This window comes from Oxyura jamaicensis, chromosome 11, assembly GCF_011077185.1.
Source record: "Oxyura jamaicensis isolate SHBP4307 breed ruddy duck chromosome 11, BPBGC_Ojam_1.0, whole genome shotgun sequence".
NCBI classification, from domain to species: domain Eukaryota; kingdom Metazoa; phylum Chordata; class Aves; order Anseriformes; family Anatidae; genus Oxyura; species Oxyura jamaicensis.
Genome location: NC_048903.1, coordinates 717,239 through 740,660, shown reverse-complemented (window position 1 = coordinate 740,660; position 23,422 = coordinate 717,239). Strand labels below are relative to the sequence as shown.

General features: G+C 64.0%; 1 protein-coding gene across 4 annotated transcripts in view; it reads right to left on the bottom strand.

Moving 5' to 3' along the window:
* Positions 1 to 5,532: 5,532 nt before the first annotated feature.
* Positions 5,533 to 23,422, bottom strand: part of RIPOR1 (RHO family interacting cell polarization regulator 1) — a 26,970-nt gene continuing 9,080 nt past the window's right edge. For 2 of the 4 annotated variants that reach the window (XM_035336584.1, XM_035336581.1), the window contains 21 exons: positions 17,231 to 17,357; positions 14,799 to 14,948; positions 14,348 to 14,426; positions 14,078 to 14,101; positions 13,776 to 13,829; positions 13,453 to 13,605; positions 13,306 to 13,369; positions 13,188 to 13,231; positions 12,871 to 12,996; positions 12,398 to 12,546; positions 12,040 to 12,169; positions 10,404 to 11,225; positions 10,112 to 10,251; positions 9,581 to 9,755; positions 9,284 to 9,419; positions 9,043 to 9,204; positions 8,796 to 8,954; positions 8,231 to 8,427; positions 8,065 to 8,148; positions 7,562 to 7,652; positions 5,533 to 6,502 (listed from right to left, as the gene is read on the bottom strand). In XM_035336584.1, coding sequence (XP_035192475.1) covers positions 6,405 to 6,502; positions 7,562 to 7,652; positions 8,065 to 8,148; positions 8,231 to 8,427; positions 8,796 to 8,954; positions 9,043 to 9,204; positions 9,284 to 9,419; positions 9,581 to 9,755; positions 10,112 to 10,251; positions 10,404 to 11,225; positions 12,040 to 12,169; positions 12,398 to 12,546; positions 12,871 to 12,996; positions 13,188 to 13,231; positions 13,306 to 13,369; positions 13,453 to 13,605; positions 13,776 to 13,829; positions 14,078 to 14,101; positions 14,348 to 14,426; positions 14,799 to 14,948; positions 17,231 to 17,331 — 3,138 coding nt within the window. In that variant the 5' untranslated portion in view covers positions 17,332 to 17,357 and the 3' untranslated portion in view covers positions 5,533 to 6,404. Of the gene's footprint in view, positions 6,503 to 7,254; positions 7,319 to 7,561; positions 7,653 to 8,064; positions 8,149 to 8,230; positions 8,428 to 8,795; positions 8,955 to 9,042; positions 9,205 to 9,283; positions 9,420 to 9,580; positions 9,756 to 10,111; positions 10,252 to 10,403; positions 11,226 to 12,039; positions 12,170 to 12,397; positions 12,547 to 12,870; positions 12,997 to 13,187; positions 13,232 to 13,305; positions 13,370 to 13,452; positions 13,606 to 13,775; positions 13,830 to 14,077; positions 14,102 to 14,347; positions 14,427 to 14,798; positions 14,949 to 17,230; positions 17,358 to 21,626; positions 21,879 to 23,422 lie in introns of those variants that run through there. The other 2 variants (XM_035336583.1, XM_035336582.1) reach the window with 2 other exon arrangements.

Here is a 23,422-nt window from a genome sequence, read left to right as displayed (position 1 = left end):
GGGAGCGGAGGAGGGGACGGAGCGCGGGGAAGCGGCCGCGCGGGGCAGGCTGGGAGGGCGGGGCGGGGCGGGGTTGCGGGGAGGGTGGGGGGGGCGTGGGGGGGTGGGGGGGGGCGGCCGCGGGGCGCGCGCCAACTTCAAACGCGGGGCCGGGGCGGCGGCGGCGGCGTCACTCGGGTGCGCGCGTGCGTGGGGGCGTCACGTGCCGCCGAGGGCGGGACGGGCTGAGGGGAGCTCGCGCCGCCCCCCGGCCCCTGAGGGGAGCCCGCGCATGGCCCCGGGCCTTGGGTCCCATTAAGGGTCCCATTAGTGCCCTCTTTGTGCCCCCCTGGGTTCTTATGGGGTCCCTTGGGTCCCATTAGGGTCCCCTTCTGTCCTGTTGGGGTCCTATTAGGGTCATCCTGGGTTCCTTCTGGGTCCTCTTTGGGTCCCTTAGGGACCTTCTGGGTCCTCTTGGGGTCCCTTAGGTCCTATTAGGGTCTTCTTGGGGTCCCTTAGGTCCCATTAGGGTCCTTTTGGATCCTCTTGGGGTCTATTGTGTTCCATTAGGGTGCCCCTGGGTCCTGTTGGGGTCCCTTAAATCCCATTAGGGTCCTCTTGGGTCCCCCGGGTCCTCATGGGGTCCCTTAGGGTCCACCTGTGTCCCCTCAGATCCCTGTGACCTGGGGCTAGCGCCACCCCCAGCCCCCCTGTGCCTCTCCTCAGCCTCTCCAGGGCCCTCGGGCCCGCCTGGGCAGGGCAGCACAGCCCCCTGGCTGCTGTGGGGATGGGAGTGACCCAGGATCCCAAAGCCCAAGCTGATGGTCATGCCCGTGCCAGGGAGGGCCCTGTAGGCTTTGAGAGAGGTCCTTTCCTCAAGCTGTGTGAGGAGTCAGTGATGCTGGCTTGAATTACACCGTGCTGTAGGAGTGGAGGGTGGCACCTGCGGTGCCGGCTGTCCCACAGGGAGCTTCTGGGGACGATGCTGCGGGGACTCCGGCCCCCCAACACCAAGTTCTGCCCACAGCTTTCTCCTGCCGCCCCCCAGAAGCTGGAAGCAGCCGTGGCACCGTAGCACCGAGTGTGTTGTACGTGGCTGTGGTGCCTATGGGCCTGCGTTTACATCCTTAAAAACTGCAGGGGCTTCTGCGTCCTTCATGCTGTGGCGTTTTCTGCAGTTTCCTGTGGCGATGGATCTGGGTTTAACAAGTCTTCTCACCTCCAGTTGTGCTGGTTGAAAGGCAAGCTGTGAGGAAGAGAAATTTCTGTGAGCTCGTGCTACATCCCCTTTTTATTTCTTATCATTAAAATGCGAAATGAAGCGAGTGTAATGAGTTAAAGTACTAATAGTTGAAGATGCAATGGAATGAAGCTGCATTTCTTCCTCCTTTTGTTCGCCTATTGTTCTCTGGAGGATAATAAGGCAGGGAATTCAGAGAGAAGACCAAACGTAAAGAAACCTAAACACAAACTCTCTATGACCAAGGAGTTCTCATGCTGACACAGTTGAAACGGTTAACAAAAATCTAGCCCCAAATTTTCGCCTTGTGAGGTGTTGTTGCAGCACAGAGTAAATCTGCTCAACAGCCCAGCCTTTACCCCAACCTGCTTAGCGAGTGACAAAAATACCAGACAAATGCAGCATACATTAACACGTATAAGCAGTGCCCTTAAATCCTAGCCTGAATATCGCTCGCGCCTTGTTGAGCTGTGTTGCAGGGGGCGAGAAGAGCCTGCCAGGCTGCTGCTGTGTGGAGAGAGCTTGGCCGAGAGGTGTTGGTGAGCGAGGAGGTGAGGACCTGCATCTTGTTGTGCCCTGGCTTTGAGGGCTTCTCTCACCTCAGCTCCCCCAGTCCTTGTGCTGGTGGCAGGGTCTTGGGGAGCACCGATGCCCCTCTCAGGGCTGTTGGTAGCTGAGACCAAGATCACTTTGGAGGACTGCGACACCACCCGAGTCCGTTAATGCGTCAGGGGAGCTGTGGCGTGGTGAGCAGATGGAGAGGGCGAGCTGCGACTGGTTGGGTTGCTGGGCTGGGGCTCCTGCTTCTTCAACCTCAGCTGGAGGCGGAAAAAATCAGTGATAAAGCGGTGGCAAAAAGTGACGGTTACAGGAAGTGCGAGGGTGCAGCCCCCAGCCGTGACCTCCACCGTCTTAATCGCTTGAGAAATGTGGAGGATCTGTTAAGACCATTTCTGGGGGGAAGAGGTTTTGCAGTGTGAATTTTTAAAAGGTATTTTATTGTAAGCTGTCAAGCCATCAATTCTTATTTTGGGGAGAATGGCGTATTTTTCAGCTGTGGCCATAAATCCCACCTGAAGCTCAAAAACACGCTCAGGCGTTACTCAGCGTGGAGAGAAGCACTAGCTGTAGGTCAGGTCACGTTTTACGTTCCTTCAAGCACCCATACCTTCTGCTGGCAGCCGTCCTGTGACAAATGTTGCTTCTCTTTTGTATTTGGGGTGTCTCGCATCCATCACCTCCTGGACCTTCCTTGTCAGAAGAGTCCGAAACCATCCCCAGCGTGTGCTGGGGGGCGGCTGACCCATTGGTGCCGCATTCCTCACTTGGAGGTGCCCTTGAGGCGGTCTGCAGAGGACTCAAACCTGAGCAATTCAAGCCCCCCACGCCCCAGCTTCCAGCTCCAGAAATCCATCCTCCTGGCACCTCTGCGTTAGACACCCAGGGGCAGGGGCTGCTTCCTGGAAAGCTGCCTGAGCGAGGCCTTTCCTAGGGACGGCTTGCCTGGGAGCAGAGATGCAGGAGCCGGAGCTGAGGAGCGCCCAGGCGCTTTGATGAGGCCCCGACCGAGCTCAGCCCCTCATTTCCTGCTCCTCACAACCCTGTGCTTCGATCGCCCTCGGTCCGTACGAGACAGGAATCACCCCTGTCCCTTAAGGAGGGGAGCGGGCGCATTTGGGAGCTAGCGTTAAATCGAGCTCTGGAGTCTGCCTGGAGCTTGCTTTGGTCTGTGTGTGAAGTGCGGCCCCAGCTGTCGCCTCGGGAGCGGTCCTTGGAGAGCAGGCTGTGTGCCTGCCAGCCCTGCGAGGAACAAGGCAGTGATCTCCAGGAGGCTGTTGCTTTGCTGGGGCTAAATGCAGGGTGCGGAGCTGTTTGGATCGTTTCTAAGTGCCTTAAAATCTGCACGTAGCGAATGCCTTGGAAACGCGGTTTCGTACAAGCCTGGGATAAGGTGATAGCTCCACATCTGAGCCTGCTCATGCAAGAGTATCCCAAACTACAGTCCCCCTCCCCCCTAAATATGGCTGAGCATCAAAATTGGAGTGATTTCTTAGGCATGAGGGCCAGTCAGGGCTTGTGACACCCCGAAGTGGCAGTGTCTGCCTGGGGTCGTTCTGGCTGGTGCTCCTGGTGTCACCGACCCCTGAGCAGCCGTGCCAGCCCTGCTGCAGGCCGCGTTGGCTGGGCGGTTGTTTTCTGCCGGAGACCTGCGTGGGCTCCTCGGGCAGCTGCCCGGGGAGCAGCAGGTAGAAGCCGACACTGCAAAGTGGTTCAGAATCCATCTGCGCCCCTTTAGTTGGAAAGAAAACAGCAGTAAATGGGGGAAAGGAAAATCTTTCTAGATCCCAGAGCACATGGCTAATGTAACCATGACAGAGACACCCTCCCACGGACTGCAGCTCACACAAGAAAAGCAAGTAGCTGCAACAGTCATTGGTGCTGCCGAGCGCACGCACGTCCGTGAGAGAGAGAGGTTTGAAGCGCTGACACAGATTTGGCTGACAAACGTGGTGCTGGAACGCTGTCTCCTTTGAAAGAGCAAACATGCTGCTGCAAAATGTGCTCTGCGGCGCAGTATCCATCCCCGTGTGCTGGGAGTGGCGCCCGGCGAGCTCGGCCCGTGAAGCGGTGCGGTGCCTGCACGAGGGCTGGAGGACACGTGGAGTCCTGGAGGGAGAAGTTCGGTCCTCCCCCTCCTTTCAGGCCGCTGCTTCTCGTGACGGCCGTCCTGCTCCTCGGCAGCCCTCAAAAAATAGACGAGCAGGATGCAAACTGCAGTGAGTGCTTTACGTGAGTGCTGCCCAGAGGAGAAGACTCTCAGGAGTTTATTCCAGCTATAATGGTGGTTCTGTGTTTCCAGGTGACCTGGCAGCGTCCGTGGGGATGGACATCACCAATAGGTCCTTGGATGCTGGAACGGACCCATTCAGAGCAAGGGGCTGGGAAATACATCGCTAAATTACATTTTTTTCCCCCCAGATATTCTTATAGCCCCAGAAATACATAAAAGAGGTTCTTCCTAGGAGTTCCCGGGGCAGAGTCATTTTGTCCTGACGTGCAGCACCCTGCCTGCCCTGACAGAAGGCTGCTTTCCTGCCCCGATCTCTGCAGCCAAGGTACAGCTTATCCTGGAAGGCGGCATTGTGCTGCAGGGCCGGGGCTAGGGCTTGGCAGGGCAGGGAGAACACCCACGTAGATGGGTGAATCGAACGCGTGGCTCTGGCCACTGGAGCACGGGGCTGTTCTTATTCCGAGGAGTTACTCAGGGGAAAAAGAAACACCACCAAAGATAGAAGTAGTCTGGGCCACTTTCCACCTCCAGGGTGTCCTCAGCTGATTTCCAGCTGCAGCGTGTGCCAGCCGGGACCCCCACCGTGCAGCATGGGTAGGCGTGGGGATGTCCAGCAGGATGAGCGCTGGGGTCTGAGGCAGTGCTGGGGTCTGAGGCAGCCTAGAAAAGGGCCGTTAGTCAGGACAGACGACCAGAGGCTGGGACTTGATGAGAAACCCAGGGAGGTGCTGATGGAGCTGACCGTGGTGGTTCCCACCTCTACTTCCACCGAAGGAAACCCAAGAGGTCCCAAATCCCCCGTGGGGTGGATTTCAAAACCTAGCTCAGCCGGGCGAGCTCTGACCCTGGCTCCATTGCCTGGGATCCCGCCACAGGCACAAAACAGAGTAGAAACCAGGGCTGCCCCAGGAATAGTGACAGTGCTCCGGGGGGATGTCATCCTGATTTCTGGGATGTCCCCAAGCCCATCGTGCCAGCAGCCACCTCCCTTCTCCGAGGGCAGATCGTGGCTCCCTGTGCTGGCGACAGCGCTGCTGCGACCCTGCTCTGCCTCGGCGTGCCCAACTTGTGTCACCTGGCTGAGGCTTCCCGTGCCCAGCAGCCGAGGTTTTGCAGCAGCTCGGTAACTCCTGCAAAGCTCAGGCAGGGTGGAAACTCCTTCCGCTGCTTGAAAAGAGACGCCTGCTCTCCCCTGGGTGAGGCCAAAGGCCAGTGTCAGTCCTCAGCTTGCCAAACACTCGAGAAACACTCAGCTGAGCCCAGCTGAGCCGGTCCAGAAGCATTCCCCTGACAGACAGCCGAACCAAGGTGCATTTGCAAAGACAACACTGGAAGCAGCGTTTAAATCACCACCGTGGCAGGATCCCTGGAGGGCAGGACAGCACGGCACACCGTGGGAGCGGGCAGGATCCCAACTGTCCCGTGAGACCCCTCCGGGCCCGGCAGCATGCTGCACCACCCAGGAGCTCGCACTGCCCCCCCGGCATCGGGGCCGGAGAAACACCCACGCAGCGACACCAACGCTCATTAAAGGTTTGTTTTTATTTCTGGTTTAAAATCAAAATTAGTCATTCTCTGTAATTACATTATATATAGATTTATAGAGACATTATAGAAAAGAATTTTTTGCTTTCGTTTTTCTGCAAAAATCTGTAAATAAAAAATAAAATAAAACCAAAAAAAAAAGGTGGCAGCTTCTGTCCGTCCGTCCGTCTGTCCCTCTGTCACTCCTCCTGCCCCTGCCCTCCACAGCGCTTCCCAGCAGGGCAGGAAGGGCTCTGGGCTGGGGCCGTTATCTCGTTACACTCCCTGCAGCCACCACTGGGGAGGGACAGGAGCACGTGGAGCTGGAAAGAAGAAACGCCAGCAGAATATATTAATATCTCATATTTCATTTTATTTAAGTCCTGGGGACTTCCAGGCGGCAAAGGGCGGCAGTCCCCACAGCCCAGGCGACTCCTGGAAAGAAACGGCGTCGTTTCCAAAGTGCAGGTCCTGCCGGGAGAGGGCACGTGCCCCCGCCACGGGAAGGCAGGAGGCAGAGAAATCCAGTACGTCTCCCTGCCGCCCCGATCCCGGCGGCAGGGCAGGAAGGGCGGTTTCCCCGTGCATTTTAAATAGCAATCGAAGGGTGGGACGTGCGGCGAGCCCCCCCCCCCCTCCTCGCCTGGGGGTGCGTACGTGGCACCCCGCACGGCCAGCGTCTGGGGGCAGGGGAAGCGGTGCTCCGTAAGGCAGTGTGCGGCCGCGGCCAGCTGCCGGCGGGGGTAATACTGCGCTGTGCTGCCGCGAGCTGGGGGCTGCTGGCTCCTGGCTGGGCCCAGTCCGTGCAAGCCCAGGTAGCCCAGTGGTGCCTTTGCCCTCGAGGGATGGCGGGTGGCTTCGTGCGGCGTCTCAGAAAGCTGTACTGGCCATGCTGGCTGGCGCGAAGATCCTCGGGAGGCTGTCCAGGGTCTCCTCCAGCCGCCGGTGAGCTGACTTGCCGTCTTCCCCTGCAAGCACAGGCTGTGGTCAGTGAAGCAAACTGCAGAAGCTCCGGCCATTGCCTGTCCCCGTCTGCCCTCCCCGGTCTTTAAGGAAAACGTGGCTAATGCCCGGCAGAGCTGAGCCAGCGTGGTTCAGACAGAGCAGAGACCTCTCCTGTTCTCCGGAGCACACCCTTGGACAGGCCCCAGCCAGGATCAGGCTCTAAAAGCCCCCAGAGCTCCTGATTCAGATGCTGCAAGTCCTGTTCTTCAGCTGCCTGCCATGCCCGTGCCCACGGGGGGCAGGGATCACCCGCAGCTCGGCTTCAGGAGCACTCGCTGCTGGCCCCGCATGCTTGTGGACAGCCTGGCTCGGGCAAACAGGCCGCGGCTCGGGGCTGTGCCAAACAGCATCCCAAACAGCTGTGCACATCTGCATGCACTCACACGGGGACCCCCGAGGGCTCCCCAGGACCCCCACGTAAACACAGGGATGCACACGTCCACACCACAAGCTGGCTCGGGGATCTTTGCCTGGCAACCCCGCACACAGATCTGCACACAGCGGCCATCCCCAGGGTGACGTGGACAATCTGCTGGGACACAGGACACAAGGCACCTACGTGTGCCGGCGGTGCCACGGGGGTGGGCGCTACGAACAACCAAGACACACAGACTCCAAAACGTGACACGGCTGACAGGCTCTAAGACGGAGACACTCGTGAGCAAAGCGGCAGGAGCGGGGACTTGGGGGACGAGGACGGCTCACGTGTCCCAACCTGTGCAGCAGCTGCCGCGACCTGGAGGCCTAGAAACCCACTCAGATGGTTCTCTCAGTGCCATCTAGCAAATAATAAATAACAACCACGCTTAGCACTGTGGCCGCGAGACTCCTGGCCCTCACTGCCCACCACCAGCCTGCTCTCGCCCCGCAGAGCTTGGGGCACCATGAGCCAGAGCGTGGGGTAGGCAGGGACCAGCGCAGGTCACCCTCTCCCGCAGGCAGCGTGGCGCTTGGAGATGCCCCTTGGGGGCACGGAGGGAGTCGTGAGCGTGGAGGGAGCAGGGGTGCCGCAGGACACTCACCGCACAGCATCAGGCTCTGCTTGGCTGCCTCCCGCACGGGCTCCTTGTCGGTTTGGCACAGGTAAACCAGCTGCTCGATGCTCTCCTTGGCCTGCGGGAGAGGGGCAAAGGGCTGAGCACTGCTGGCAGCACCATCCACGTGGACACAGCCCGGAGGGGAAGGCAGCACAGGTTCCTGGGTCCCCATGGCAGGACCCAGGCTGGCAAGGCAGGTCCCCAAGTCCCCATGGAGCTCTCCTTCCTCCAGCTCAGCCCTGGGCAGCAAAGTCCCTTGACTGTGCCCTTTCCCTTTTTCCCTTCCTGGTGCCCCTGCCTGGTGCTCTGGCAAGTTTTGGGCACCACCAGCTCCTTTCTCCCAGGAGCCAGAGGGTGTGCAGAGACCACCGGGGCACAGCTGGGCTGCTCCTGGGCACATTGATTCCTCTTCATCCAACCCGTGGCCAGCCCAGCCATGAAAGCAAACGGCCCACGGGCTCTGCTGCTCCTCCCAACACCCCTCTCACCTTGAGGCAGCCCAGCGCCGCGCACCCGGCCACGCGCGTCTGCACCTCCTCATCCTCCAGCTGGTCCAGGTAGCACACAAGGGCCTGGGGTAGAGCAAGGGGTCAGTGCCACCGCTCGGGGCAGCGTCCCTGGAGCCCACCTCCTCCCCTCCCACCCGCGACGTACCCGCTGGCGGAAGCGGGGGTTTTCCGCCAGGCTGCGGAGCTGGGCCGACACGGCGCTCACCACCTTGCTGTTGCCCTCCACGAGGAGCAGGCTCAGCGCCTTCAGCCCTTCCTTCTTCAGGCGGCCTTCGGGCACACGCTTCAGCGCCCGAAGCACCACGTCCTGGTCGTCAGAGTTGAGGTTCTGCGCCAGCAGCACTGCGGGGAGAGTTGGGTGAGCACCGCCAGCCCGCTCGCCCCTGCCTCCTCCCCGTGCTCAGCCTGCACCCACACCAGGCACAGGGACCCCACGCAGGGTGACCAAGGTCAGTGCCCAGCTGCTGGGGCACCGAGCTGATGCTGTGGATCCGCAAGGTCCAGAGGGTGCCCAGGAAGGCGGCATGGGATGGGGCTGTGCACCAGTAATGGATCGGGTCCGCCCCAACAACGGGCGAGCCTCTGGGTGATGCCCCGCAGCATGTGGAGGTGCTGCACACCCTACAGCATGGGTGCAACAGCCTCTGGCACCCCATACTCAGGGCTGGGAACCCCAAGCCAGGGTTTTGAGAGGGCAGGAGGGTACCCACCTTCCTCCGCCAGCTCCATCACGTAGGTGTCAAGCACCAGGGCACCGAGGGACTCAAAGTGGCTCCAGTACTGGAAGATGGTGACCTGCTCGCCTTGGGTGCCGCCGGGCCGCCGGGGCAGCCGCCGATTCAGCACGTCCTCCACCAGCTTCACACACACTGTGGGACAGAGACGGGGTCAGGCTGTGCAGCAGTCGCAGGCACCTTGTTGGGCTGGCGGCTCCCTCCCCGAATCCCATGGGCTCACCCGCATCAGCCAGCCCTGGGTGCCGCTCGTTGATGGGCGCTGCGTACTGGGCGCCGAGCACCTGCAGGAACCGCTCCACGGGGCAGGTGTAGACGTTGGGCAGCTCCACGCAGCGGTCCCAGAGGGGCAGCACCCCTTCCTTCCGCGTCGAGAACTGCACCACTGCGGGGACAGGCGCTGTCAAGCCTCCTCTGGCGGTGGGCTGGCACCTCCTGCCCGCGCAGCCCCGCGCCGCCTTTACCTCCGGCAGCAGAGGTGGCTGCTTCCAGTCGCTCCTCCGTCAGCTGGCACACGATCTCCAGCACCTGCGCCTCCCGCAGCAGCCTGTCCAGGGCGTACATCTCGTGGCACCGCAGGGGCCCAAAGGTGCCCAGCTTCTGCAAGGCACAGGCACACCAAGGACGTTAGGGTCGGAGCGCAGCGCCCAGACCCCAGCACAGCGAGACATCTCAAGGGGGTTTACGGGGGCAGAACCCGCAGGGAGCCGTGGCCATCCCCGGGATGCTTCCCACCGCCATGCCCCAGCCCCTGTCCTCACCAGCAGCAGGCGGTTGCAGTTGTGGAGGTGAAGCACCAGGGCCTTATCCAGGAACTCATTGCCGGTGCTCATGGGGTCAGCACTGCCGTCGGAGCCACTGCATGTCCCGGCGTCATCTGCTCCCACCTCACCAGCGCTGGGGGCCCTGCTCCCACGCCGGGCTCTGCTGGCCCTCCTGCAAACCGGGGAGAGACCGAGCCAGGTCAGCGCAGGGAGCCTGGATCCAGCCCTTTCTCACCCGATGCTGTGGGGGCAACACTGGGCAGTTTTTGTAGGACCTACAGTATCACGGCTGCTCAAGACTGGACAAAGGAATTGGTCCCAGGAGCACAGGGCACCCAGTCCCCATGGAGACATGGGGTGGCTCTGTGCTCCCCAGCAGGGCCAGATCCTTCTGCTTCACGAGCTGGGACCGTCCCCAGCTGAGATGGGCCCACCTAGAAGTGCTGGGGCAGGGAGGCACCCCACCAGAACTGGGCACCCCCATCCCAGCTGCCCCAGGCCCCATTCCACGAGCCCCCTGCTTCCCACCTCTCATCCTGGAGAGCATCCTCCTCGGAGCCCTCCGAGTCCTCCATGTCAGAGGTGTTGAGGAAGCTGAAGCTCTCCAGAGCGTGCTCCACCGTGAGGCTGATGCTTGAGGCCCGGCTGAGGAACACACCCTGCTTGTGCTGTGGAGGAAGGGACATCATGGACAGGTCTTGGCAAGGCAGCCAGAGCGGCCCCACCACCCTCCTCCCTGGCCACTGCCATCAGAGATGGCCCCACCACCCTTGCCCCTTGTCCCCAAGCACTGCTGTGGACTCCTTCTGAGCCTCCTCACCAGCAGGATCTCCTCCAGGTGTTTGAGCTCCCGTTCCAGGGGCTGCAGCTCCGGGAACTGTCCCCGATAGTCATCCAGGGCTGAGGCCAGGAGGCTGATGGCCTCCTCCAGCCCCGAGTCCACGGCCTTCACCCGTGGGACTGCTGGGGGGCTGGCGGCCAAGTGTGGGGTGAGGACGGGCTCCTCCTCTGCGGGGGCCTGTGCCTGCACCGCAGCCTGTGCGGGGGCCTCGCTGCCGCAAACCTCCTGTGCCGGTGCCGGGCTGGGAGCCGGGCTTGCTGCTGGCTTGGCCTCCGTCTCACAAGTCTCAGCCCACGCCACCATAGCGCGGGGCTTGGCCTCGGGGCCACTGTCCTGCCCTGCCCAGGCCTCTGGCACCGAATTTGAGGCGCCAGGGATGGAGTCCGCATCTGGCTCGCCCGCGCCAGGGTCCTCTGGGCTGGGAGAGGGCTCCCACAGGCTCTCCACAGCCTTGGTCTCCATGCTCGCGTCCACGCTGGCTTCGCTGATGTGGCTGAGAGTCCGGGCGTAGGGCACGTGCCCGTTGGCCACTGGGTCCTTCTTGCGGCCGCCCTGCTCCTCCGGGTGCTCCGGCAGAGCCGGCCCGGCAGGGACACCACCGCCAGCCCCGGCCTCCTCCTGCTGCTGGGAGAAGGAGATCTCGATGGCGGGGGCCGAGGCCTGCACCTCGGGCTGCACGATGGGCTTGGCGGCGTGGCGGGCGCTGCCCGACAGCTGGGGGCTCGAGGAGTCGTCCGACGACTCGGAGGAGATGGACCAGGCCGTGCCGTTCTCCAGCTCCTCCTGGCGCCGCAGCATGTTCTGTGGAGGGGACGAGGCGGTGTCAGGAGGCACCGAGGCCGCGGCGACCCTCAGGGCTGGAAGGGGCACCCCTGGGCGCGCTGCTGCCCCTTCCAGCCGGCGGCACCCAGCATGGCGGGCGCGACACGGGGAGGCCTCGGCTGCGAGGAGAGCGACAGCCCCGCCACCAGCCCGCAGGGGGCAGCACCGCCATCACACTGACGTCACGGTGACGTCAGGGTGACATCACGATGACATCACGGCGATGTCAACAACGTCACGCCGGCGTCACAGCGACATCACACCAGCCAACCTCACGCCAGCGCCGCCCCGGCACAGCACAGCACGGCCACCAGCAGGGACACGGCCCGGCCTTCTACTCACTGCCGAGCAGGAGACGAGGAGCGGCTACGCTACGGCAGGACGGCCACGCCACTGGGCTACGCTACCGGCCGGCTCCAGCCCTCGCACTTACGCGGCCCGGCCGCGGCCATCTCCTGAGCTCGACCGAGGAGACGTCGCCGCAGGAGCAGCTCCGAGACAGCTTCTCCAAGAGTGTCTCCCGAAAGATGTCCAACAAGGACCAGCCGTGCTTGTCGGCTGCCCGCGCCGGGCTCTTGGGCAGAGAGAAGAGGAGCTGTGAGGGTGGGAGGGCCGGTGCCGGGGGCCGTGGTCGGGCAGATGGAGAAGAGCTCCAGGGCAGGTCTGCCCGCCCTTGTCCCCAAGCTGTGCCACCCGTTGGGACTTCTCCTGGCACGCGCAACTCAACGAAGCAGATCCCACCGCGGGCCACCTCGCCCCAGCCACAGGCAGCTCCGTGTGGCCCCACACTTACGTAGAAAGCCTGCTCCCGCAGGGACGGCGTGTCAGGCGGGCTCTGGTTGTAGGTGGAGAAGCGCTTGTTCACCGTGGAGGCCTTGTTGACGCTGCTGGCTGCCGAGGGCTGGTCATCCTTGTCGAAGGGGCTGCGGAGGAGAGCAGGGAGGTGAGGGGAGCTTCCCAAGCCAGGAGGTCTCAACCCTGCTCTGCAGTGAGCGCCAGGGTGTTGGATAGCACGCCAGGGTGCTCTCTGGTCCGCTTCTGGCTTTCCAGAATTGCAGCCAAGTTTGGGGATGGGTGAAAGCTCAAAGCAGGCTAGATCTGGGTCCCCAGCCCTGCCATGCGCTACCAGCAAAGCCTGCTGGGGTACTCACTTCCAGGTCACCTCCAGGCTGAGTTTGAGGGTACCCAAGTCGTTGATATCCACAGCCACCACCTGGGGGAGAGCTGCAAAGAGGTCCTTGGTCTCACAGGACACATTGCCCACCACCACGTGGTTGGCCAGGCTCTTTAGCTCCGTCACCTGGAGGAGGAGGAGGAGGAGAGGATGAGACGAGCCCATTGGCAGCTGTACACACAGCACCCCCTGATTCTGCCAGGATGCCACAACCACCAGACAGCATCTTCCATCCCTAGCAAGGGCTGGATTTGGGTGAGGTCCTGGTCCCCCACCAGGTCCCAGTGCTGCCTTGGTCATGTTCTCCTCCCACAGCCAGCAGACGGCTCCTCACACGTGTCCTCACCGCAACCATCGCTGCTGTTTCCCTAACAGGGCTCTGGCCAGGAAGGTGCCCACTGCCCCACACCCTCCCTGCCCCACTGCTGCCCTCCCTGCAGGGCCCCATACCTTGATGGAGAGGAACTCGGTGATGAGAGGCAAGAAAACCATCTCCTCGCTGTCCCACACCTGCTTGCTGTTCACCTCGATGCGCCCACGCAGCTTCCACCGCTGCCGCCCGTACTTCATGAAGATCTGGGGAAGCAGCAGAGACACGGGGATGGGGGAGATGTTCTCTGCACGTCCAGGGCCGCCCACCACAGGTCCCCAGCGCACCTTCCCGCGTGGCACCCAGGACAAGGCCCACCCACGTCCCCCAGGCACAGCGAGGACCGCAGGGAGGGAGGAGAGCAGATCCCCGTCCCCAAGCCCAAAGCCCCACGCACCTCGTACTGGTCGCCAGCGCAGAGCCGGGCGAAACCTGCCAGCCCTGAAAGAGAAGGCAGAGGGGCGTCAGGACAAGATGTGCGGGCGCAGGGCCGGGGCTGTGGAGGGATGCCTTACCTTTCATCCGGACGTGGAACTCGCCCAGCTGGCTCTCCAGCTCGCTCTCCAGCAGGCACATGTTCTGGGGACAAGGGACAGAGCTCCTGTCACCCACAGCCCATGGTGTCAGCACCCACCCACCCCACCCACCTCCAGGTGCCTGACCTCCGTGTACTCCTTGTAGCCCTTGCTGGCCTCAGCCAGGCTCTCGCGTGCCTCTCGGCTGCCCGGCGAGCCCGTGCTGTAAGCCTTGACCATGTTGTGGGCCCCATCGCGGAGCCGCCGCTGGATGCAGTAGGCTTCGTAGAGCTCGTCGATCTGCAAGGACAGGCCAGAGGTGCAGTGAGGGGCAGGGGGACAAGCAGCAGGCAGTGATAGTGGCTTCTTGAGGAGGTCTCCCAGTGCCTGGGGCACCGCAGGACAACCAGGCTCCGCAGTCCCTGCACCACACCAGAAGCACAAAGCCCAGCCCGCTCCCCAGCTCCTACCTTGCTAGCATGAAACTCCAGGCGACGCAGGAAGCGCTCAATGGACTTCACTTGCTGGGAAAACAAAGCAGATGGCGTGAGAGGCTCCCCAAGAGGAGCTGCGGGACAGGACGCGGCCCTGCTCCATGCTCATGCTGCAGCTAGGACATGTCCCAAGAAGATACAAGTCACCCTGCCACAGAGCCACCCAGGGGAAGGAGGGCAGTAGAGGGGGAGCACAAGCAGGGAAGGGGCTGTTGGCGGCACATCCCTGGCACTGGGATGTGGGGAGGCAAGGGGGACAGGGCACTGCTCCCGCTTACCTTATCCAGATCGTAGAGGAAGCCCTGGAGGAGAGAGGAGAGGGATAAGACGCAGCCCTAAGCCAGCTCTGCCCACCCAAGGAGCCCTGGCACTTGGTGCACCCATCACCCATAGCATGTCAGGCCACCAGGCCACCAGGCTGGCCCCTGATGTCCCCACAGAAGCAGGTTGGGCCCTGGGGCACAGCTGGACCAAGTCCCAGCCCTGACCACTGCCCAGGGTCTGCTCAAAGCACCGCTCCCCGTGAGACACTTCCCAGCATCACTCACCAGGCGCGAATTCCTCTTGGACTCGCGGATCTGGGTGCTGAGCTTCTCCAGTTCCAGCTGGTGTACCTCCAGGTAGGCTCTGGGGACACCAGCACCGCGGGGTCAGTCCGGAACCACACCGCCGGGCCCCACATTCCATTCCCCACCCCAGCAAGGGAGCCCGCGTGAGCTTCTGCGTGGGATGTGGCACGGGGGCACTGCTGCAGCACGGGGCACGCTCCCGCTGGGGACGGTCTCGGGGACATGGTGCCACTGCGTCCCTCCTGCTGTGGGACCCTGGGACTCGCACTCCCATTCCCCACGCAGTTCCAGGACGTGCCCAGGAGAGCTGGCGTGTCCCTGCTGGGTGGCTGCCACCCCCAACCCATGCGCAGCTGGCCACGGGGGGCTCGCGGACACCCGTGGGGGCTCCCTGCCTCCAACCACCCGTCCGCGGGGGCCCAGCACTTACGTCAAGCCCTTCTTGAGCGCTTCGTACACCTCGTCCAGGCGGTTGGGCTGAGGCACCTTGGGTGGTGGGGATTTGTGGGACATTGAGAACATCCTACTGACCCTGGAGCCAGTCTTGCGGGAGACGGTGGGCGTGAAGGGCGAGAGGTTCCTGGCGAGACAGGCAGGCAGAGCCGGCACGGTCAGGGTGAGCCCGCAGCGCCGGGGTCCCCCTGGGCACCCTGTGTCTCGCGACAGGGAGCTCCGGAAAGGAGGCCAGGTCCTGGGAGCTCCGTCCGGACCTGCCTGCCTCTCCCACGACTCGCTGGCAGCCAGTCTAACCGGCCAGCGGGGCCGGGCGAGACGGGGCTGTGCGCGGCTGCGGGGCCGCCTGCCCCACGCGCCCGCGCCCCTGCTGTCGCCCGCCCCGACGGCTCCCACCCCGCGCCCACACGTGGCAGCGGGCGCTTTGCAGCATCCTCCTGCCTGCTGGAGGAAGCACCGGGGCCAAGAGGAGCGACGCAGACATTTGGTGGGGAGCTCGGGCACCCCGCACGCAGGGAGGAGAAGCGCTTCGTGCACCCAGCCAGCTGGGACTCGCGGTCCACAGGCACCGAGGTCGGTCCTGTGCCTGCTCAGCCTCCCCATGAAGCCCCCTCCCAGGCAGTGCCCGACCTCACTGCCAAGGCAGACGGGGCAGCGGGGAGGGAGAACGGCCCCTGGATGCATTTGGCCACCCCAAAGAGGACGTGGAGGACAAGGAAACACCTTCTTAGCTCATGGTGGAGGACAGCGGGGAGTTAACCCCGTCGCAGAGGGGTTGGAGATGCTGGCCATGGGGATGCCTCTGTGGGGTCCCAGGCTCCTTTTAAGGGGAGCAAAGACAAACTTGCACCTGCTGGAGCCAAGCTGTGCTCCTGGAGTGGCCATGGGCGCATCGCCAGCCCTGGCCATGCCCCAGAGGGTGACCGTGCTCTGCTCCATCGCCAGCACCCCTTGATGACACTGTGGGGTTGCAGAGAGGGACCCCAGCCGGTGTCAGCATGGGAGCACGGAGCCTGTCACCCCATCAGCAGCACAGCAACATGGACAGGGGCATCTCTCCTGCCACCCCAACACCGCCCTTCCTGCCTTGTGCAACAGTCGCTCCCCGGCCCCTCCAGCAGCGCCAGGGCCGGATCTTCCCTTCCGCCCTCCCGCGCGGCCGTGCCACCAGCGCCTTCCCGGGCCGGACCTCCCATCCTGTGCGGCTCCTTGGAGGAGCAGCCAGAAAACTTCCCCGAAATATCAGTAGGGGAAAGTGAGTGTCTTGGCCTCATCCCAAGCCAGCATGATGGGCAAGTGCTTGTTTTCCATGGCCATCCCTCCTCATTCTCATCCTCCAGGGCCCTGGGCACCACAAGCCTCTCCCCATCGCTTGCCTGCCACTCCAGCACCCCCAGACCCAGAGACGTGTGCTGGTGGCCACAGAAAGGCTCAGAGGCTCCAGACAGGAGCATCCTGCAGAAGGGGAGCAGCTCCTCGGGACGAGAGCTGAGCAGGGCAGGAGGTCTGCTCCCAGGCATGGGAAAGCTCTGCCCAGCCCTGTGCCCACCCCGCTGTGGTGCCCACGGCCTGGCAAGGCTCCTGGAGGTGCTGCTGGAGCCTGGCGCGCTCTCGGCACTGCTTTCCCCCACCACCCGGCTGTCTGTCCTGGCTGGGAGGTGCTGGGTGCACCGGGAGGTAAGGAGCATGGAAATGGGATCAAAAGCATTAAAATGCCACAGCCCAAACCCACGGCATGCTTGTCCCGAGACGCACCCGCAGCTCCCTCCCCGTGAGGAGCCAGGAAAGGAGCAGAGGGTGCAGGGATGAGCAGCACCTGGGGTGATTCCCCTTGACATCAGGTTTGGCAACGGGGGAACCATACGACGGCCCCATAAAATCGCCAGCAGTGGAGAGGTTGAGTAGGGACCGTCTGCTCACCGCTCCTCACAGCAGAGCTCATGGGCAGCCAGTAAAACCTTCCAGCAACGGGTTTAAAATGACCCAGAGGAAGCCCTGACTCACGCCAGCACTCAAACAGAGAAACTCGCAGCCACAGGACGTCGAGGCGGTCGAGACACAAAGCTTCAAAACCACACCGGCTCCTTCACCGCAGTCATTAAACGTGACGAGATGGTCACAGGGAAACCCTTAAGGACTTCCTGAGGACCATCGTGCTATGCCTGCCCCCGCCGTGCTCCAGCAGCAGGGCCCTTCCCCCGGCTGGGACAGGGACCGATGAGGGTTGGGGATGGACTCGGTGCCCCACCTGGCCTCAACGCTCCCCGCAGCCCCCAGCGCGGCATCCCCTGGGTACCACGAAGGTCCCTGCAGGAGATGCAGCAGGAAGGGGCAGCACCTCGGGTTCTGCCACCAGTGCTGTCCCTGTCCCTGCCCCCGTCCCTTGCAGCGCCAGCACCCCCCTCCTACCTGAAGGGCCGGTCCGCTGTCGAGTTCACTCCGGCGAACGACTGGCTCCTATTGATCTTGGCGACGAGGACTCGGCGCTGCGGGCGCGCAGACAGCGACATCGTTGAGTGTGACCTGGAGGGCCTCCCTGCGGGACACCAGGCAGCGGGGTCACCAGCAGCACTGCACACAGGCAGGGTGCCACCGAGGTTGGGGACAGCGGTGGCACCCACGCAGCAGGGTGGCTGCGGCACCTGGATCTGTCCCCGCACGGCCCCGTGCGAACCATGGGAAGAGGCTGATGCCCAGTGCCCAACATCACGGCCAGCCTCCTGAGCCCCAGTTCGTCCCCAGATGTGTCCCTCTGTCCCCCAGCCACCCCGGACACCTCGCCACCGGGGCAGGAAGGGCGCGGGGCTGGACCCTGCTGCCCGGCCCTTTGCCGTCTCCATGCTCACTTCCTTTCGCTCCGGCGAGCAGGATGGAAACCCACGGACAACAAAGTGCTTTGGAAACTCCCTGGCCCTTTCCAGGAGCTCTGCATCGGGAAAGGAAAGGCAGAGCCATTCCGTGCCCCCTGGGACCCTGGGAAGTCCCCGCAGCCACCACAGAAGCCCCCAAACAGCCTCCTGTCCCCAAGGCAATGCCAGCCACATGCCTCGGGCAGGACGAAGCAGATTTCTGAGTGCCGGGGCCTGAACCCCGCTGCCACCCTGCACCATGGAGAACATCGCTGCATCCCCGGCCACTGCCGGAGGTAAACAGCCACAGACAGTCCTCAAGCAGAGGCTGGGGAGCCCGGTGTCACCAGCTTGGGCCTGGGGCACCTCCACGGCCACACGAAGCCTCCCCGGTGCGGCAGAGCCCTGCAGCCCAGCCCCAACGTCCCCACGCACCTGCTCAGCAAAGCCATGCCCCAGCCTCCTCCGGCACCAGGGTGAGCCTGGGCGTCCCCAGCTCCCGGGGCCACTGCGCGGAGGCCGACAGGAGCCAGGGGCTGCCACCGCTGATGGGCTCCGTGCGAGCGGAGCTGGGGGGCAGCAGGTCCACGTCCCCCCCTCGCTGCTCGGCCCAAGCCAAGCGGCTCTGTGGGTCCCGCAGCCTCGGCGGCGTTACCTTGGTGCCGGTCCCTCCAGTCGCCAGGACAACACTGTCCCAATTAAGCTCATTAGGAGGAGCTGTAATCCCTGCAGGGCCTGGGCAGATTACCCTCTGCAGGGCTGTTTAATCTGCTCCCCACTGAGTGAGCAAGGCCTGTGGCACTGCTGCTGCCCATATCGCAGCGTGGGGGCTCCCCGGAGGGGCATCAGGCACCGGGGTGCGCGGGTACCGCGTGGGGGAAGGATGCTGGGGGTGTCACAGGGGCAATGCCTTTCGGCAGCATAACTCCCCAGGATGGAGTGATGCCCGACCTCTCTTCCCAAATCCCTCAGAGAGGCTCAAGCAGCCGGGACGTGCTCCTGGCTTCGAGCATCAGGACCAGGAGCTCTGCCACAAGCCGTGGCCACTGACAGCCCAGGGACCGGGGTGGCCTCATCCCAAAGCGCTCCCCGCGTTGCGACGTCCCGGGGATTTCTCCCAGCACCTCCAGTACCTGCATCCCCACGCGCGGTACCCCGCAGCCAGGAGGGGGATGCCCCAAGAACCCCCTCCTCCGCTGACCACGGGGGATGCTCACACCTGGCACAGGCAGGCATCGAGCTGGGCACGGGGGGTCTGTTCCTGGCACTCTCCGCCCGCGGCACAGGGGAAGCCCCAGCGCGGTGCATTCCTGACATTACCGAGATAAGAGGTACCTGGTACCGGCGGCGCGGAGCGGAGCCCGAGGCACGCTCGGAAGGGGCAGCTGGCCCCGGCATCTTGCCCAAGGTGGTCTGGAGCCCCTCAGTGCAGGGAGGTCAGCACCGGGGGGACACCGACACGCTCGTGTCCCCGCCACCGGCCGAGCCCGCTGCACGAGCCCTCTGAGAAAGAGCCCCGGAGATGAGCACCCCACGGAGCCTCGCGTCCCTGCCCCTGCCAGCCCCACAAAGCCCCCGCCCCCCGCCCCTAATTACAGCGCTAATGAAGCCGCCTTCTGACGAAGCTTTGCACCTCGCCGTGCCTCAGTCGCGGAGCACCCGCAGCTCTCCCCAGCCACGGTGCACAGCCCAGGAGCCTGGCCCGTCCGTCCGTCCGTCCGTCGGTCCCCGTCCAGCCCTGCCCGCGGAGGCGGCCGGGAGGGCAGAGGATCCAGGTGCTGCCAGCTGTGCCGATGGCGCCGGGGAGCGCCGGAGCCCTCCCCGTGGGCTCGCCGGCCCCTGTCCCGGTGCCTGGTGTTCTCCAGATGATTCGGACACCAAGAATGCTGCTACCAGCTTCCTCTGGCGCACGGAGGGGGCAGTCCAACCGGCTGGGTTGGTCCCAGCTGGTTTCTGTTTCTGACACTCAGACACCAGCCTCAGGTCGCTCTTTCGGGTTTATCAACACCGCGGGAGCCCGAGACGCCCCAGGAACCCAAACCGGCTCCTTCCGTGCCCCCAGCCCCACCGCCACGTCCAGACACATCACACCCAAGGGTGGCCAGCGCGGCGCCCTCCGGCCCCCCGGCCCCCACGGCTGGAGCACCGGCAGGGTGCACCCACCTCCCCGGGCACTGTGGGGCACCCCAGCAAGGGCACCTTCGGGCGAGCTCGTCCTTGCTAGGAGGATGCACCGCAGGGAAAACCTTTGGAGCCTGCAAACGCGGGCGTTTGGCGCCGTTCCCTCCTCTCCAGCCACTGCGCCCTTGTTTGCACAGCTGCGTGCCTGCTGCCCTAACCCGCACGCACGCCCCGGCCCCCCGCCAGCCCCTTTCCGGCCCGGGACAGTGTTTGGCCATGCTCTGCCTCCTCCTTCCCGCCCCAGCTCGGAGGATGGGAGCATCCGGGGATCAGCAGAGGGCCTGGGAGCCGCCTCTTCTCTGACCTCCTCCGCGCTCTGCCTCTCCCGGGCCCCTTCCCCGCCTGCTCCCAGCCCAGCCCGTGGCACGCTGAGGGGGGGGATCAGCTGTGGGAGCGGGATGAGTCAGAAACCGTGCGCGGTGCCGTAGCCCCCCCGTGACTCAGCCGGGAGAGAAACTCCCGGTGCTACGGGTCACGGCCCCCGCCGGAGCCGCAGACCCCGCTGGCACCCGCAGAGCCGTGAGCGCAGTGTCAGCGTCCGCCCTCGCTGGCCGGCTCCTTGAGCGGGAGGGAGGCAGGAAAGGGAAGGAGCTGCGAATGGGAAGAATTGGAGGAAGTGCTTATTTACCCCTCGGAGTGTCCCCAAGGAAGGGCAGGGCAGGGCTCACAGCGGGGGGGACACGCTGACAGCGTGCCCCGCTGCCCATCCCGGGGCACCCACGGGTTCCCCAAGGGGGATGCAAGCCCCAGAGTGGCACCCAGGGGGTGTCCCCAGCACAGTGTTGAAGCACGATGTGTTTCCTCGGATATCTGCGCTGTGGCCCCGGACCAGCCGGTGAAGGTAGCTGCACCCAGCAGGCTGGATCCCCTGCAGGAGGACAGGGCGCAGTCCGAGCACCCAGCAGGATCCCCATCCCCTCGGAGGCGGAGGGGTTGCAGCTCACCTCCGTGCCCCCCAGATGGGAACGTGGCCCGTCCAAAGGGCACCAGCCCCTGCTCCTGCTCTGGAGCTGGCTGCGAGCCTTCTCAGAGGCACTGAGCAGAGCTCACGGGGCTCTGCTCCCCAAGTGCCTCTGGAAGGATCCTGGTGGGGCTGGCAGAACCTTGCGAAGGTCCCAAATGCCTCCTTCACCCCAACCTGCTCTTCTCCAGGGTGCTGTGTTGGGCACCAACAGCTCCCCACCAAATCCTGCCAGGGGAATGAGGTCCCTGTGTAGGGAAGGACCCCCAGGACCCCCCCACCACAGGTCCTAGACCACCACATACCTATCGCGACACCACATGTCATGACAGCCACCCCTCAGGTCACAGACACCCATCCTGGTACCCCAGCAGGGACAGCTCTCCTCCCCGGAGCAAGGAGGGTGCAGTCCCTCACCCAAAAATGGCCCCAAAAGACCGGCCACATCCCCCTGCAAACCTCAGCCCCCCCATCTCGCCACCCCCCCAAGTCAACAGGGTCTGCCGAGCGGTGGGGACGCGCGAGCTCCCGAGCACCACATCTGCTGCACATCGGCGCTGAGCTCTCTGTGGGGCCACTGCTTCGGCCAGGGCTATGGGGAACAGAGCCAGCGTCCCCACAGCCCCACATCTCCCCCCGGCACAGAGCACCTTACCCCCAGCCTCCCCTTCCCAAAAAGACGCTCGCAACCCCGAGCCACGTCCCCCTCGCCCCGTTCCGGCCACCAGTTTTGCCGTCTGGTGTCCCCCAAGCTCCCCGGGTGATTTTAGAGCTGGGTGAAAGCTCAGCGAAGCCCTCGGCGGGCGCTCGGTACCTTTCTGCTTGCCGTTCATGGCGGGATGCGGCCGCGCGTCCCCGTCCGGCGGGGAGCGGCGTGCGGGGCGCTGCGGGCGGCGGTGTCGGGCTGGCTCTCATGCCGCTGGGGTGCGCGGGGCCGCGGGGAGGGCTGCCCCGGGCGGCTGTCCCCTCCCACGCTTCCCCTGCCCACGGGCTGACATCACGGCCCTGCCGCGGCCCCCGGCCGTGACTCAAGGTCCGGGGAAGGGAGGACGTCCGTCTGTCCGTCCGTCCGTCCCCTCGGCAGGGAAGGGGCCCCTTTGATAAGCCCAGCACAAGCAGGCAGTGCTCACGTCGCTGCTGCTCTCTTCTGGACGGCTGTTCTGTTTGTTTTGCTTTGTTTTGTTTAATTTTGAAGCCCGCCTTGGCTTTGCTGCGGGTGTCCCACAATATGTCCCACTGTGCACCTTATGTGGACACCACACGCAGCAGCTGCCAGGGAAAAGGATTTCCTGGCCCAGACTTTCCTAGCCTGTGTCTCGGAGAAGCTGGCTTCAGCAAGGGCCTCCTTGCAGGGCTCTGGGAAGATGCTGGGTGCAATTCCCATGTGGGGACCACAGGGCATGGCTGTGGAACCTGTAACAACGTGGGGTTTCTCCCCAGCCTCTTCACTCCGCAAAGGGATTTGGCACTAAAATCAGCAGAGCATGAACGGTGAGCCAGAACAGGCTACGTCCCCACGGGTTTCCGGATCCCAAGGGGCAGGAGAGGTGCAAGGACAGGGAAAGGTCCTTTGTGGAGCGGTGCTGAGCCTGAGGGCAAGGAGAACCTGAGTCTCTGTCCCTGGAGAGCGGCAGAGCTGCCCAGCCTGGCACATCCTACAGCAAGTGGACCCTGCAGCCTGGCCATGGCACAGATGTGACCCACTTTGGGGCCACAGGTCCCTGCCCGGGTCCTGGCCTTTGTCTGGCCATATCCCCAGCTCCGAAGGAGGAGGCTGGAGCAGCCCGGCCCCATCCCGGCTGGAAAAGGCTGCCGTCACCACGGCAGGAAGAGACGCCTCCCTCCTCGGCTCCCTTCCTGTTTGCTGCTGCTTTTAGAGGGAGGTCAGGCAAGGTTCAGGATGAAAAGCATCAGGGCAGAACCTTTACGGGGTGCTTACAGCACCGGGGTGCTGTCAGTGCACCCTGCCACCCTTGTGCCACACGGAGTTGCGGGGAGGTGGCATCTGGGGGCATTTCCCCCAGCAGCCTGCAGAAAACATCCTGGTGCTTGCTGCAGAGGAAGGCCTCCACGCCAGGGAGCTGCCAACAGAAGTGTCTTGTCACCCGCCTGCCCGCAGCCTCCGCTCCAGTGACACGGGCACGGAGCAGAGCCAGCCACCCGGCACGGCCCCGAGGCGCGGTGAGATCCCCCACCTGCCCCGGCCCTGCAGACCCCCCGAGCAGGATGCACCAGGAGGCCAGACAGCATCCTTCACCCCCACAGAGCCAGCTACGGAGCTGCCGGCCCCGGGGCCAGGGAGGCTGCTGAGCCGCGGAGGCTGCAGCACCATGGAGGCCGACCTCCTGCACGGCCTCACCGTGCCGGCGCCGCTGGCAGCCGCATGGAGCTGGTGCCCGGCACACGCCCAGGCAGCGCGCCCGCAGCCCCGGCCCATGCCAGCTCGTTTGTCCTCATTAAAGCTTAACGCGGACTCTGCGGAAGCTGCCGGTGGGCGGCCGGTAACGCAGGCAGCGAAGGCACAGCACCGCCGTCGGCATCACCCGCTGGGAGACCACCAAAAGGCCCCCGGGCTGTGGGTACGGCACCCCACACGGACGCTTTCCATGG